General features: G+C 44.7%; 1 protein-coding gene across 1 annotated transcript in view; it reads right to left on the bottom strand.

The window, feature by feature from the left end:
• Positions 1–15,081, bottom strand: part of sorl1 (sortilin-related receptor, L(DLR class) A repeats containing) — a 79,863-nt gene that overhangs the window by 61,197 nt on the left and 3,585 nt on the right. The window contains exons 2-5 of the mRNA XM_072692140.1: positions 6,786–6,902; positions 2,974–3,102; positions 1,660–1,821; positions 1,260–1,327 (exon numbers count right to left, since the gene is read on the bottom strand). Coding sequence (XP_072548241.1) covers positions 1,260–1,327; positions 1,660–1,821; positions 2,974–3,102; positions 6,786–6,902 — 476 coding nt within the window. The remainder of the gene's footprint in view (positions 1–1,259; positions 1,328–1,659; positions 1,822–2,973; positions 3,103–6,785; positions 6,903–15,081) is intronic.

Genomic DNA, 15,081 nt, shown 5'->3' with positions numbered 1-15,081 from the left:
TAATTTATCAAGATTGGAGGCACTTGGCTCCTCCTCTGCAATTCACACTTCTAGCTGGCCTGAAACTACACCTGAATCAGCACCTCAATCAACTAGTGAGCACCAAGCTTCTATGTTAACCTTAAGACAAGAGTGTTAGCAGAATCTAGTTAGAAGTATATTTAAAACCAGCCTACCTTACAAGCTAAAGATGACCCCAAGTAAAAAAGCAAGCACACTTATAACTTGTGCATGTTTCTGGCTTCCTGGAATACCTCCTTACTGTCTACATAGTGTCATAAAACATAAGTCATAAAACATATGAACAAATCTAAAAACTGTTCTACTACAGATATATAATGCTCCATTTCGATTATGAATCCATCATTTCATGACTTGCTTAATACACTACAAAGGGAGTAGTGTGTAATTTGGGATTTAACCTCAGGAAGGAAGTGTTTCATTCCTTCTTTGTAGTGGTTTGATGTTTCTCTCTGCGAGTCACTTTTGCCCCATACCAGACTTTTGCCCCATACCAGACTAGCATGCTTTTTCATATCTGTGTAGACAGAAATATTTTCAGAAACGGAAGGAGGGAAAGCTCCGTTTTTTTTGTTTGTTGTTGTTGTTTTTTAAAATATCCAGATGTGCCTTATAACACCATACTTCAAGCACTGGCCACTTTGTTTTTAGAAACACCCACCTTGTGCATCCACTCACGGTCCACTTTAGTATAAACACGTGCACATGCTCCCACAATTACAATGAATTTGAAAGATATAGCCCTCTGTCTCTCTGAGGGTCTCTTATGCGACACCTTTTGTGAACACCACTGTTAATTATGCATTTGAGTGCAACCAATCAGAGTAAAGTGGGCAGTGAGGGGGAGGGACACATGCTCAAATTTCTAGGCTTTTAAAAAAAACAATTCTAAACTCTAGAGGTTGTGATTTTAGGGCGTATGCTGTTGATTTTAAGGGGTTATGCTGTCTTTTTAACTACAGGCATAGTTAAAGAAGTATGAAGGTCAAACTATCAAAAATTAAACCATACTTAGGCCTCAGGCTTGACAGTTGAACCGAATCCTAAAAGATACAGCTTAACGTATTGTATAGAAAAATGCATCACATTGAAACACAGTGTTGTGTCCAACAGAATCTAATTCACATACACACAATCTTGCATTCAGAGACTACAGGGCTTAATGGAGACGCTCTTAGAGGATCTGAAAGTGTGTGGGGTGTTTGATTTGCATCAACACATGTAGTCACAGATCTTACCAGAAGTAGGACTTGACATGTTCTTGAATCAGCACCCATGTCTCACCAAAGTCATCTGACTTCCAGAGCTTTGAAAGAATAGGAAACAGGGTACAAGAATGAGAAACTAGTACAAACCTCAGAAAAGCCACTACATTGTTATGGGAGGGGAGGGGGGGTTCGCAAAAGAAGTTTCTACACTGATGAATCAGCGGTGCAGGTTTTGGATAACTGCTGACAGTCCAATATCTTCCTAAGCGTGTTTAATGCAAAATTTAAAAGGGTACACTCACTACTGAGTCAGAATACTAAAACACCAGAATCTAGAGTCTTAATTGGAAGCAGCAGCTATTTCCCTAAGAACCCTCACTACAAAAGATGGAGAGTGACACAAAGCTCTAAGCCATTGTCTCTGACAAACCTGCTTATTAGGATGGGAACTGTCGTAGCCCAGGACCAGGTTGGGGCTCTTGCTGTGCAGGAGCAGATCCGTGGGCTTGAACGGGATGGAGAAGCCTTGCACTGTCTTGCAGAAGTCAAAGGTGTTCCACAGGTAACTGTTTGTGGTGTCCGCAAAAAGGTACTAAAAGGGAAAGGGAGGAAGAACAGAACACAACGATTCAGTACAGTTGAACCACATTTATAAAGATCTCATTGCAGGGCTTCTTGTTTTTTTTTTTCTTTTTACATGATGATGTAAGAGAAACATCAAACGCTCTAGCCATAGAAAACCATGTCCTTAAGCTATATTCAAGAGAGAAATAGCCATTCTTATGAAGCAATTACGCAGTCCTAATTCTCTGTCTGCATATTCTGTTTGATCCTATATCCATGTGCCTTCCTCATAACCTCTCTCTGCTCTCAGTGGCCTGGATTTGGAAGCGGGGTTACTCCAAAACAAAGGCTCCACAGAGCAAAACACTAGAAACCAAACCATCTGATGAGGGTTTGGGGAATAAAATCGCTACTGGAGGGTAAGAGTGTGGCAAGGGCTCTTAAGATGAATTATAATTTCTACTGGGCTTCTTCTATAGGTGCTTTAAGACAGAATGTCTCCACAGGGACCCACAGCTTACAAGCGAAGCTGCTATTACAGGAAGAAGAGACCACGAACAGTCAGGCCTGAGTCTTAGTGGGGTGTCTGCATCTTCGTTCTGCATTAAGTGTGGGTGTTCGGTCGTTCTTTATACAACCAGTTTGTCAGCTTTTCTAATCTAGGGCAATTCATCCATGCAAACACAACCGCATAGCTCTCTGCTGATTCAATCAGGATGTTTGCCTTTCAAATAACAGCGCTAGTGCTGCGCGGCGTGAAGTCCTTTTGCTGGATGGTCCTCCTGCAGCGCTGCCGCGTTCTCCCTGCCTGAAGAGTCACGCTGCTGTACTGCAGTATCCTCTCAAAACAGTACTACAACTCCCATGCGCCTCTGCACCTGGCAGCTCCTCCCTAGAGTAGACAATTACACCGGGTGCCAAGGGCGACAGCACTGGGCTATTACTCAGCCCGTCGCGCCGGGTCTTATGAGAGCAGCTCCCACACAGAAACACACACACATACACACACACACACACACACACACACACACACACACAAGTAGAACTGCAGAGAGCTTAAGAGCCACTCTGACAGGGCCCTGACAGACAGGCCACTGCAGCAGATGTGCGTCAACGACACAGAGACTTTGGCCCATGAATACGTTTATTTTAAAGGGAATGGGAAGAGGGAAATACTCACCCGCTTGTTGTCGGCAGGACTGTGGTAGAACTGGGAGATCACCTGCTTGCTGTTCTCCTTCCCACCAGACAGCTTAAACATCTCCGAAATATGGCTGAAGGTGGTTCCATAGTCATAGGACACGTAGACCTGTTGAAGACGTACGATTATTCCTCAAACAACAGGCTTATCATTCAGGTCAGATGAGTTTTTTTATTTACAGATTACAGATTATTAGGTAAGTACTGTGAAGTTCATGCGCAAGCTACATAAGAACTTACATAAGTGAGGAACGAGGAGCTGAACTGAATGGGTCTAAAGTGCGGCCTCACATACAGGCCCTTGCAGTTCAAGGGCTTAAGGCAAATGTGTTGCAACAAGCTCCAAGAAGCCTTTCAAACCACATGGTAGTTGAAAAGGGTGAACAGGGTGATTGGGTCTCCAAGACTGCGTTCTACACTTATCAGAAGAAAGCAACATTATAGATGGGAATAGATCGAATGAAGCACTGGGAGCCAAATGCACGAACAAGCCTTAAGATGTGTTTACGCAACCACAGATCCCTGCCTTCTGGCGTCACGCTCCCAAGCCTCAGGCTTTAAAAGGCGTGGCCCTTAACAAGCTAAAACAAACAAAACAGAAAATGAAAGTTCAGCAGCCAAGAAATACCAGTGCTAATAAATGAACGCTTCCCACCACAAGACTCTACAGGGGTGTAATTCTTCTCCAGCTACACGGACTGTGAACACAGACTGCGGCACAGTAAATTATGTGCTGCGTCTTCTCACACCTACACCTGATCCCGAGAGTGTAAACAGTGTTATTCTGCTGGTAAATGATCTTTCCTCTGTCTTAGCTGAGGAAGTCGTATCTGCTGCTTTTGTTAAAGAAGGTCTCTTAAAACTGAAAAATAAACTGACCATCGGAAGGTGCTCAAGTTTACTCAAGCCATTTTTTGAGAGATCTTCTAACAAATGGGTGGGAAATACTCAGCCCACGGGGCAGAGACGGCTCTTTAAATAAATTTAGAATCCGCATTCTCAAAGATGTCTTTCTCTTTAAAGTCTGCGGTCTCTGGGATTAACAGACAGACAAGTCAGTAGAAGATCCAATCAAAATCTCCATTTCAATTGGGGGTGGGACAGAACCAATCAGAATGTTCATTTCAGTTGGGTAGTGTGACATCGCCAAGGCAAAACCAATCAGAATCTTCATTTCTGCTGGGGGAGGGACAACAGACTGTCAAACGCTAAGACAAAGCCAATTAGCATCTCCATTTCAGCTGGGGATGGGACAACAAAGTCAAACACAGCAGCACAACCAATCGGAATCTCCATATCAAATGGATGTGGGACAACAGAGAACCAAATTTAGAGGGAGAACCAATCAGAATCTTCATTTCAGGGAGGGGCAGGACTTCTCCCAAAAAGTAAAACCAGTGCAAGCTCTGATCCAGCGAGAACTGCCCCAGCTAAATATTCATACATCTCATCACAGTTGGTGTTTCACAGTGTGTGGAATTTACTAAACGTCCATCACAGCATTTTATACTGCTACCTCACTGAGATAAGAACTGACCCTCTCCAGAGATGTTAGCGAGATAAACCAGCCATCAACCTACTGGCACCATGCCTTATGCCAGGCGTGGGCTAGAGGGGGATAAAGCCCCCAATCATTGAGATGTGGAGCAGTAGAAGTGTGTTCTCTGGAATGATGGCTGGTGCTTCATCCAATACTTTTGGGATGAGTTCGGGGGATAGGGGACGAGGGGAAGTAGTGACCATTCAACATCCTGACCTTACTGACACTCTTGTAGCTAAACGCAATCAAATCCTTACAGCAATGCTCCAAAATCTAGTAGAAAGCCTTCTTCCCTGGACAGTAGCGGGCGTTACTTTTGACACTGGACTGCGTGTAATGTAGCCTCTTACCTCAAATGTACTTGCCACCCTCTGCTCTAATTTCCTAAGGGGGAAGGCAGTAGTAGGCAGAACCACAAGCAGCTTAAATAAGTGATAGCTAATATGTTCTGCACAAATAGCACACATGCATAAAAGAGCCCTGCATTCAATTAATAAATAAACAAATTATAATACCTCATAGAATGATTGCTCAGGCTAACCATGTGTCCTGTCCAATGTACTGTACTGAAGCAAACAGTAAGATCTATGCTGATAATAATGGACTGCCAATGTCAACAAGAAACCAGAATAAAATGAATAGGAGGTCATGTTACTCCTCTGAACGTTGGTTGTGCATCCAGACTGTTGTGTTCTGTGACTGTGACTCCCCTTTCACTCACAACCTCTGGAATCTTGGGAATACTCAACTCACTGGAGACTTCTGGTATAATTAGTTGACTGGAAATACACCACTTCCTCCCAAACCCTTTCGTTTATTGTAAAGGGGAAATGCTTACTCATGTAAAGAAGCCTGTGAAAAGTGACTCGCTCTGGAGAGTGATGCATCAAAAACAATGCAGGCTACCTTTTTTTATTATTATTATATTACATTTTTCCCATTTTCTCCCAATTTGGTTCTGCCAATTAACCCACCTGTTCATAACTGCCCGAGCACATGCAATGTTCCCAACACTAGGTGGGGAAAGGAATCCAATGCATCTGACAGGCTCAGAGGAAAGCTACCAGCTAACAGATGCCTCCACCGGTGTTGGCCAACATTGCTTAAGAGTGATTAGGGGAGAGAGCCAATTGTGCTCTCTCAGACTCTGGCCTCTGATGGCAAAGTGGCATGGCTCGGGATTCGACCTTGTGACTGCATTAGAGCCCTGAGCTACTCTGAGCAATTCTGAATACACTGAAGGAATAGGACTGAGTAAATACACCAATCAATCTACTCCTAACTAAACTTGTTCTTGTATGAATATACCTTCACCAACATCGCCAGGCTTCTGCGCCTGCATTAAACGACGCTCCACATCAACAGCTGAACATGATGCTTCCTGTAGACCTGATAGAAAACAGGGCTTAACAGCACATGGTACTTCTGGAGAGGTGATCGCGCGCTGCTGATTGTCTGACGGGAATTAGGATGATATAATCAAAGGCAGAGCTGTGCACAGAGCTGTGAGGAACAGATGGAGCTTTTTATTTTCCGAGAGCAGCGGAACACCATGAGCACGAGGTGTCTTCAGTCTGACGCTCAAGTGCAGCGTTGCCATTCTTGTCATACAGTGAGATGTGGTGCCTGGAGTGCTGGTTGGGAATGGGTTTTACTTACAGGCCGAGTACAGTATTTCAGGAACAAAGGCAGGCTCGTACTTACTAATAATGCTTTGTAAAACCATAGAATATGGGTCTTAAACGTTTAACATGTTCTCTGATGATCATGTAGGCAGAGAGAATTCCTGACGGGGTGATGAATAACTAATAACAGAATTCTTCAAGAGAATGGCCTAATCAACGTCCCCACCTAAACCCTATTGAAATGCTGGGACATGACATGAAACATGTGGTTAATGCCACGCAAATAATAACTGAATATGAGCCCCTGCATTAAATGAGACACACATTGGTCACAATGGCTCCAGCTGTCACTGCCATGTTCTGGCATGTTCATGCTTTTTGGTACCACCTGCTGTAGATAAGGCTCTGCTCCATCTGAATTTCAAGTTCCATATGGCCACAAAATTCTCTCGCGACTACCAAGTCATTAATATTGACTTAAATAAATGGCAATCAGTTAAACAGAAGACTGGACACGGCGGGCTGAGAGAGTGTCATTAGACTCCGGGGAGCAGTCGCAGGAAATGTCAAGCTCTTCAGTTACAATAAATAGGATGTGGTAAAAAAGCGCATGACATGTCGGCTCACCGAGCTGCTCTTGGGGTCAGCTGCTCCAACGCTGTCTCTGGCCAAAGCTACGATGACATTGCTCTTCTCTCCGGCCCAGTGGACGACCATCTGGTTATGTGAATCATTCAGGTTGGCCTGCAGATAGAAACACAAGTGTCATTTAACTGGATTCAAATGAACAAAGAACCAATGGCACAAACACTATTTACAGACTGCTTATTGGGACTCGGGTCTCAAGTTACATACACTCTACGACCAAATGTTTGTGGACACCCCTTCTACACTGTGTGCAGAATTATTAGGCAAATGAGTATTTTGATCACATCATCCTTTTTATACATGTGGTCCTACTCCAAGCTATATAGGCTTGAAAGCCAACTACCAATCAAGTAAATCAGGTGATGTGCATCTCTGTAATGAGAAGGGGTGTGGTCTAATGACATCAACACCCTATATAAGGTGTGCTTATTTATTAGGCAACTTCCTTTCCTTTGGCAAAATGGGTTAGAAGAGAGATTTGACGGACTCTAAAAAGTCAAAAATTGTGAGATGTCTTGCAGAGGGATGCAGCAGTCTTGAAATTGCCAAACTTTTGGAAGGCTGAAAAACGACCACCTTTGAACAAGAAACATCAGATAAAACATCAAGACAGGGCCAAGAAATATCTTAAGGTTTTATGGACTGATGAAATGCAAGTGACTCTTGATGGGCCAGATGGATGGGCCCGAGGCTGGATAGGTAAGGGGCAGAGAGCTCCACTCCGACTCAGACGCCAGCAAGGTGGAGGTGGGATACTGGTATGGGATGGTATCATCTAAGATGAACTTGTGGGACCTTTTTGGGTTGAGGATGAAGTGAAACTCAACTCCCAGACTTACTGCCAGTTTCTGGAAGACACCTTCTTCAAGCAGTGGTACAGAAAGAAGTCGGTATCGTTCAAGAAAACCATGATTTTCATGCAGGATAATGCTCCATCACATGCATCCAAATACTCCACAGCATGGCTGGCCAGTAAGGGTCTAAAAGAAGAAAGAATTATGACATGGCCCCCTTGTTCACCTGATCTGAACCCCATAGAGAACCTGTGGTCCCTCATGAAATGTGAGCTCTACAGGGAGGGAAAACAGTACACCTCTCTGAACAGTGTCTGGGAGGCTGTGGTGTCTGCTGCACGCAATGTTGATCGTAAACAGATCAAGCAACTGACAGAATCTATGGATGGAAGGCTTTTGAGTGTCATCGTAAAGAAAGGTGGCTATATTAGTCACTGATTTGTTTTTGGTTTTGTTTTTGAATGTCAGACATTTATTTCTAAATTGTGTGTTTTATTGGTTTACCTGGTGAAAAAGAAGTGAGATGGGTATATATTTGTTTTTTATTAAGTTGCCTAATAATTCTGCACAGTAATAGTTACCTGCACAAACAGATATTCTCCTAAGATCTCCAAATCTAAAAAAAAAACACTCCAACTTCCAAAAATATTAAGCTTTGATATTTATGAGTCTTTTGGGTTGATTGGGAACATCATTATTGTTTAATAATAAAAAGAATCCTCTCAAATACAACTTGCCTAATAATTCTGCACACACTGTAATGAATGTATTCAGCTACTTTAGGCTGCACACATTGCTGACACAGATGCGCAAATAAACACACACAGATCGTTTCATCTCTGAGGAGAAGTACTGCCATTAGAATAGGAATCCCTGGAGAACATAAACATGAACCTACTGGCAGCATGCCTAATGCCAGGCGTGGGCTAGAGGGGAATAAGGCCCATAGCATTGAGCTGTGAAGCAGTGGAATGGTGTTCTCTGGAATGATGGCTGGTGCTCCATCCAATACTTTTGAGTCGAGGCAAAGTCCTGGCGAAGTAGTGATCATTCAACATCCGGACCTTACTAACGCTCTTACTAACTAGCTGAATGCAATCACATCCTCACAGCAATGCTCCAAAAAATGTTGTTTTTTTTATACCCTTGATTTTGGAAAAAAACCCAACAAATTAGGAAGCAGGTGTTCTAATACTTTTGTCCATATAGTGTATATTATCACAAACTTTGAGGGCTTTCGTAGACGCCGTCCACTGAATTCCCCTCCTCTCAACGTAACTAAACGGCACCATTACAAATGCTAAACACACAATGCCTATCGGAGCGCTCATCCCCAACACCTGCTCAGTTCGCTCCTGTTGCAGACATGCAGGTGATACATCAGCCCAGACTCCTGCTTAGCAACCTGACCTTACGCAAGAACGTAAACCACCCATAAACCTCTTATAAAAACAGAGAGAGAGAGAGAGAAGCAGGCGCTAGCTACGGCTCAGCGAGCGGCAGAGGAAGAAGGAGAAAAGTGTGTCAACTTTTCATTTCCTCTCCTCGTGCTCGGCGCTCCGAGCCTCGCAGCCTCGCTCATCTTTAATTCACAACTCTGAGGGGACTATGAACCTTTTAGATGAGTGCTCCTCTGATATGCCTTCCAAGGCGTTAAAGCAAAATATTACAAACCATCAGCCTCTCCCTTTGTGAAGGCTTTCCCTCCTTTTCTCGGCGTATTCTCCTCCAATTAGTGCCAGAAAGAGTACACATAATTAGAGCTGTCACCACCAGTTATTTTAGTAATTGAGTAATCTCCACTACCGTGATGATTAACCGATTAACTCAGAGAGGCCGTGATCCGTCGGTTAGCATGCCGTAACCCGCATGCATAAATCACAGTCGTCTCGAACCACGCCAAGGAGAGACGTTTTATAGACGTAGGATTCCGAATAGTGTTGGAATCCACTTATGGTCCTGACATATAAGACCAGTCACAAAGTCATGAACACAGAAACCCTGCAGTTCCCTTTCAAGTGTTTGTCTAATACTAGCTGATGATTCATAAGCCCAGAACAGGGCCTGTGCGGTAGCGCTGCTAGACTTGCCGTCAGCTGGGCCTTGCTAATGCCGCCCTAGCGATGCTGGATGAGGCCACAGCCGACTCAAGTATGCTAAACTTCATTATGCTACAGTGTGCTAAAGTGTACTTGTCACCACATGAATGAAGAGATGCTAAAATGGAACAAACGTTCTTGTACTTCTTAGGAACCATATACACCCAGGATCTTGAACCAATCAGCGGATCCCTAAGCCCTCCAACTGAGCGGTTCTGTGGCCCCAAGTACGTTCCATGCCGAACTCTTTCCATGTGGAACGCTTACCCTCCGTGCTCAGAACTGCTCGGCCCTGCAGTGGAAAAGCAGCCAACATTGAATCATTATACCACAGTTAGCTCCAACCTTGCAGTGTGATTGGCTGAGAGGTATCTCACTATAACCACAATATAACCCCAAACACTGCTCTGCCGTACTCACCTGTAAATCTAACAACGACCACCAGGCGTTAATAAAGGGACAGCCAAAATCACTGATAAAAGACTGATATTCCACCTCAACAAAGAAAAACATGTGGTGAAGGCAGGCCGCACCAGGCTCCTGTCAGCAAACGTTCGGGTGCACTACATGACATTTACATTGAAGGCATTTAGCAGACCCAGAGCGCCTTACAAAAGTGCTTCACTGCTATTTCGTGTAGAGTAGGACCCAAAAGATCCTCTAAGCTTAGACGCTACTACATAAAAAAAAAATATTTAAAAAAAATCAGCATGAAGACCACAACACTCTGCACCACACTTCACCCAAGTAGTCTTGGAAGAGGTGGGTCTTCAGTCTGTGCTTCAAGACAGCGAGCGACTCAGTGCCATTCAGACACTTAGAGGAACCCAAACCTCAAACCCAAATCACATAGCTGCCACGAGCCATAGCGATCATACACAGCTTAATACTTACAGTGTCAGATACTGTACTGTGGTGAGTTAATGAGGACATGGCTTAATTATGCAACGTTAAAGAAAATGTCTGTAAATGTATTGTTTTTCCACTGAATTTGAATTAGCCAGCGGGGGATCTCTCACAGACACATGTACACATTCAGGTAACATGTCCGAACACTACGTTTTGAGTCCCGGAAGTGTCCGAAATCAACATATCACATGTTTTTTCAGGAAAAATCAATCAATTCCAGAGGTAAATTCCCTGGCGCCGTTTTTAAAAGCCACAGCTTTGCTTGTGCCTGTAATGTAAGACAGCAGAGAGCAAGGAAGAAGGGGGTAATGACATCACTGCCACAGGTGGTCTTCCAAGAAGGTAGAACCGAGAAGGGAGGAGCTGCTATCCTTTTTTTTTTGTCTCACAGAGACCAGACAACACTGCATCAACGTCCAGCACCACTATTTTTATTTATTTTAGTGAAAATTAAACAGCAATTAGGATTATTTAAATGTGTGTCACCTTATTAAAGTTTGTTTTACAAAGTTACAGCAAGTAACGTTCAGGTCGATCCTGATACCTTATGGTTTATATATATGGTTATAGATATATGGTTTATTAATTCAACAACGGTATCAGATTGGTACAGATACGCAAAGTTTATGTATCGTATCTATCTATGGGAACCACAAACATCAGATCGGATCGGTGCATCCCTAGTTACAATGCATTACAGCACCACCCTACAGCACCCTGTAAAACCCTGAAGCACAATCACTGCACCGACATGTTCATATTATTTGGTTAACTGAGCCTCACGGGTCCTTTTCTACCCATTCCAACTTATAATGTCAGAAAAAACAAAACAACCTATCAAGACTGATCAGCCACCCCTGAGTGTGTCTCTCAGGCTGTGCTTAAATAACACACCATCACCCTCATCATCAATCTGCCAATTAATCACTGCTGGCTCATCCTGAATGGCTTTCTTTGGTTTTTTTTTTTTAATCAAGTAATTGACTCTAAATCAGTCAGTCACTCTAAATGAGACACCCCTACCACTAAAGAAAAGTACACTTCCATGGTGAACTGGAACAAGGCCCTAGAAAAACCTGATCAGGCGATAAAGCAGTACGCGAGCCTTAAATCTCATCAATTATGATCCAAACTGGACTGGATACACTGTAACCACACATGCTCAATCTCCCTCCGCTCAACTCGCGCTTCCCAAACACAGAGGCCTATCTGAATGGGCCATGACTCTGCAGTAAATCTCCCAAGCTTTTAAGCCTGAGCGCCTGCAATGCACGAGCAGTGTTCCAGAACAGCTCCACTGACACAGCTCCACGCAGACTGATGGAGCCCATTAAGACGGAGAGCTCTGGCTCGATGCTTCATTGCAATGTCCTAGTGCAAGACGTTCGGCCTAGGGTCTTGCTTTCACAGATGTTTTCTACACATTCATTAACGAGTTCGGAAGTTCAACTTGGTCCGGCTGCTTCGTGTTTGGAGGCAGGTTTCAGATCTAGATAACTGCTTCTGGGTCTGAATGTAAGAAGAAGGAACTACTAGAGGGGGAAACTGTGTGTCTTCATGTCATTAAATATTAAAAGAGGAATTTTATTTGCAATAGTCCATGAAAGTCAAATTCGGTTCATTACGATAAATAATTAATTAGGCCGTCTTTCCTCCCTGTTGACGAAAAAGCATGCTTTCCAAAGCTCAAGACTTCTCCTCTATTCCCACCATTCACGCGTCATTATACCAGGGCCCTCATTACCATAAGTGAACAGCGGCTGGCTTTCAGAGCCGCCTTGTTCTGCGGTCTAGGAGCTGGAACGTTCTGGCTGCTGAATAAGGACACTTGTGCTCCGAAATGAGGAAATCACTGCTTTCTTCCCTCTCCATGCCCCGCTGACATGCTGCACTTCAGCAGAGAAAAGCTGCTCTCAATCAGGGGGTCGCAGCCTGAATGTTGCGGAGCTTGCGCCTCAGAATCATCTGCCAACGTTGTGAAAGTGCGAAAAGGTCGCCGCAGCCTTCATCTCCTCCTGCCAAAACAATACGAGCCAATCACATGCCGGCTGTTACATTTCTGGCTGTTATGCTTGCGGACAGTCCGGAAAGCTCTGTGAAACGAGCAGGGCCACTCCACATTGCCATATATGAGGAACAACTAGCTGACCTTGCAGCAGCTGCAAGTGTGACCGTGAGCTGGCGGCCAATGAAAATGAGGGAATGGGGGGTATTAAAAGAGAAGTGCGTGTTTACAATGATTCACGCCACTGTATTTTATTCAACACAGCAGGAAGTGTGAGAGCGAGAGAGAGAGAAAGAGAGAAAGAGAGAGAAAGAGAGAGAGAGAGAGAGAGAGAGAGAGAGAGAGAGAGCGAGCGCAAGGGAAAGACAGGGCCAGTGCAGCTTCTGCCGCCACTGCAAGCACTTTGCCGGTGGAGACCTTAAACAATGACATCATCCCTGCAGCACGGGCACCAGGGCCAGCGCTTCAATTAGCATGCAATCTACCGGTTTTATGACTGGCGTGCAACCAAAAAAACACTCCCCCATTTCCATAAATAAATAAAAACCGCCCATTTAATATCGTTTAGTGGCATTGGTAAACACTTAACCGCTCGGACACCGGGGAGCCGTTTCCGTGTTAATGACAGCTGCGTGCTGGGTATTACTGCCGTGAATCAGTCACAGAGACGTGCCTTCTGTTACTGATGTGAGGGCAGGTAGGAAACGTCGTGAAGACGCACCGCGGGCCTACAAGGCACACGCGGCTTCTGTTGTAGCGGTGACTCACGGCCTGTTCTGGCTGACGGCTCGTACCTGCAGGGACGAGCGGCCTCGTCTTGAGCGAGCGTGAGCCAGCAGACTGCTCAGACAGGTTCCTCTCACACTTCCCAGCGTGAATTCAATAAAAGCCTCCCCACCTCCCGCCCACCTTCGGATTATTATTGGTGCTATCCATCCTCGTGCTTTTTTTCACTCTGGATGTCTTCCTCTGCAGCCCTCCCTCTTTCGCAAACGGATTTCCAACTTGGCCGAAATGCTGCAAAACACTAAAGCAGGCATAAAGCATCCACAGTAAGAATGCACTGACCATGACTTTTTTTATGGCCAATTTATTTACAAGCAAATTGTCTGATGGCTGTTTTACTGGACAGCTTATTAACCTGAACCTCATACTGTCTAGGCTAAATGAGTACGAGACACACATTAGCACATTCCCACTACTTTCTAGATTTACACTGATGGCACCTTTCTGATGCTCTTATTCAGAATGACTTTTGATGGAATTATGATACACACGTTGGAGAAGGTAGTCTTGAACAAGGACTCGTATTGGGTGTAGTGTGGTTTGCTTGCGTGAGTGGTAACTTAAACCCTCTCTGGCTGGGTACCTGGCACGTTGGTAGCCTTGTTGGCGTTGCCTCAGAGGCAGCTCGAACAGAGGCGTTGGCTGGTGTGCCAGCTCTTACCCTCGTAGTGACAGAAGCAGTACATATGAATGTGGGGTTGGGGGGGGGGGGGGGGGTCCTAAAAGTGAACTGGGTAAGGAAAACCAAGTAAAAAAAAAAATTATTTATCCTAGTCACGGCCAATCCTCACCCGCTAGCCCGTTCTCCCCCTATTGGAAAGCTAGCATGTTCTCCCTCTGAGTCATTTCATTAAGCTCCACCAGCTAAACACGCTTAAAGGAGTGAACTAACTGCTAGTTCTGTTACATCAGAGCCTTTACACACTTCACAGGAGATGAAGAGCCATCCTCCCCACCCAGAAAAAGTGAGGACAAGGCTCTCTGGGATACCCAGCCACAGATGGCCGTGGCATCACTGGGGTTGAATCTGCAATGTACCAATGACCGGCCCAACGCTTAGACAGCTACAGCACTTACCATACCTAAAGCAGCTGCATTGCCTGAACACCACAGTCCACAGTTTACAAACAACCCGTTCCATGTTAGCAGTGCCATGTGCCACACTCCTTCCAGCCTTAGTCTCATTAGTGTCTATACAGCAACTGTGGGCTGACTGGATCATTACATCCCTAAAAAAGCATGATCTGCTCGTTAATTGGTCTAATACTTTAACCTCAAACAAACTGGAACAGAAATTTAAGCCCCAAACCAGACCCATACACTTAGCCGAAACGACCAGGCCCGAGTGGTACCACTAAATCTGAAACCAGATCCCAATCCGCTACTCAGAATGCAGCAACAGGCTTAACGGTTGCGAGACAGACAGCGAGAGAGAAAGTGCGCGAGTGTGTGAGAGAGCACATGAAAGAGAAAGCGAGAGAATGCATGAATGGCACGATCCTCCAATAAATGCTAAATGACAAAACTACCTAAAAACAGTTCTCAGAAAACCAACCTGAGGCTGACCCAGGCCAGATCACACACGTAAACCGCCCCTAATGCCCAGATTTTGTCAGTCGTGCTCAGGTCAAGCAGCAGACCAGATCTGCAAATTTTCTGATTTCTTATTTAGTGCAAAACCT

The sequence above is a fragment of the Salminus brasiliensis genome, chromosome 11 (genome assembly GCF_030463535.1).
Source record: "Salminus brasiliensis chromosome 11, fSalBra1.hap2, whole genome shotgun sequence".
NCBI lineage: Eukaryota > Metazoa > Chordata > Actinopteri > Characiformes > Bryconidae > Salminus > Salminus brasiliensis.
The sequence above is the reverse complement of the archived record's forward strand: the minus strand, read 5'-3'. Positions and strand labels throughout refer to the sequence as shown.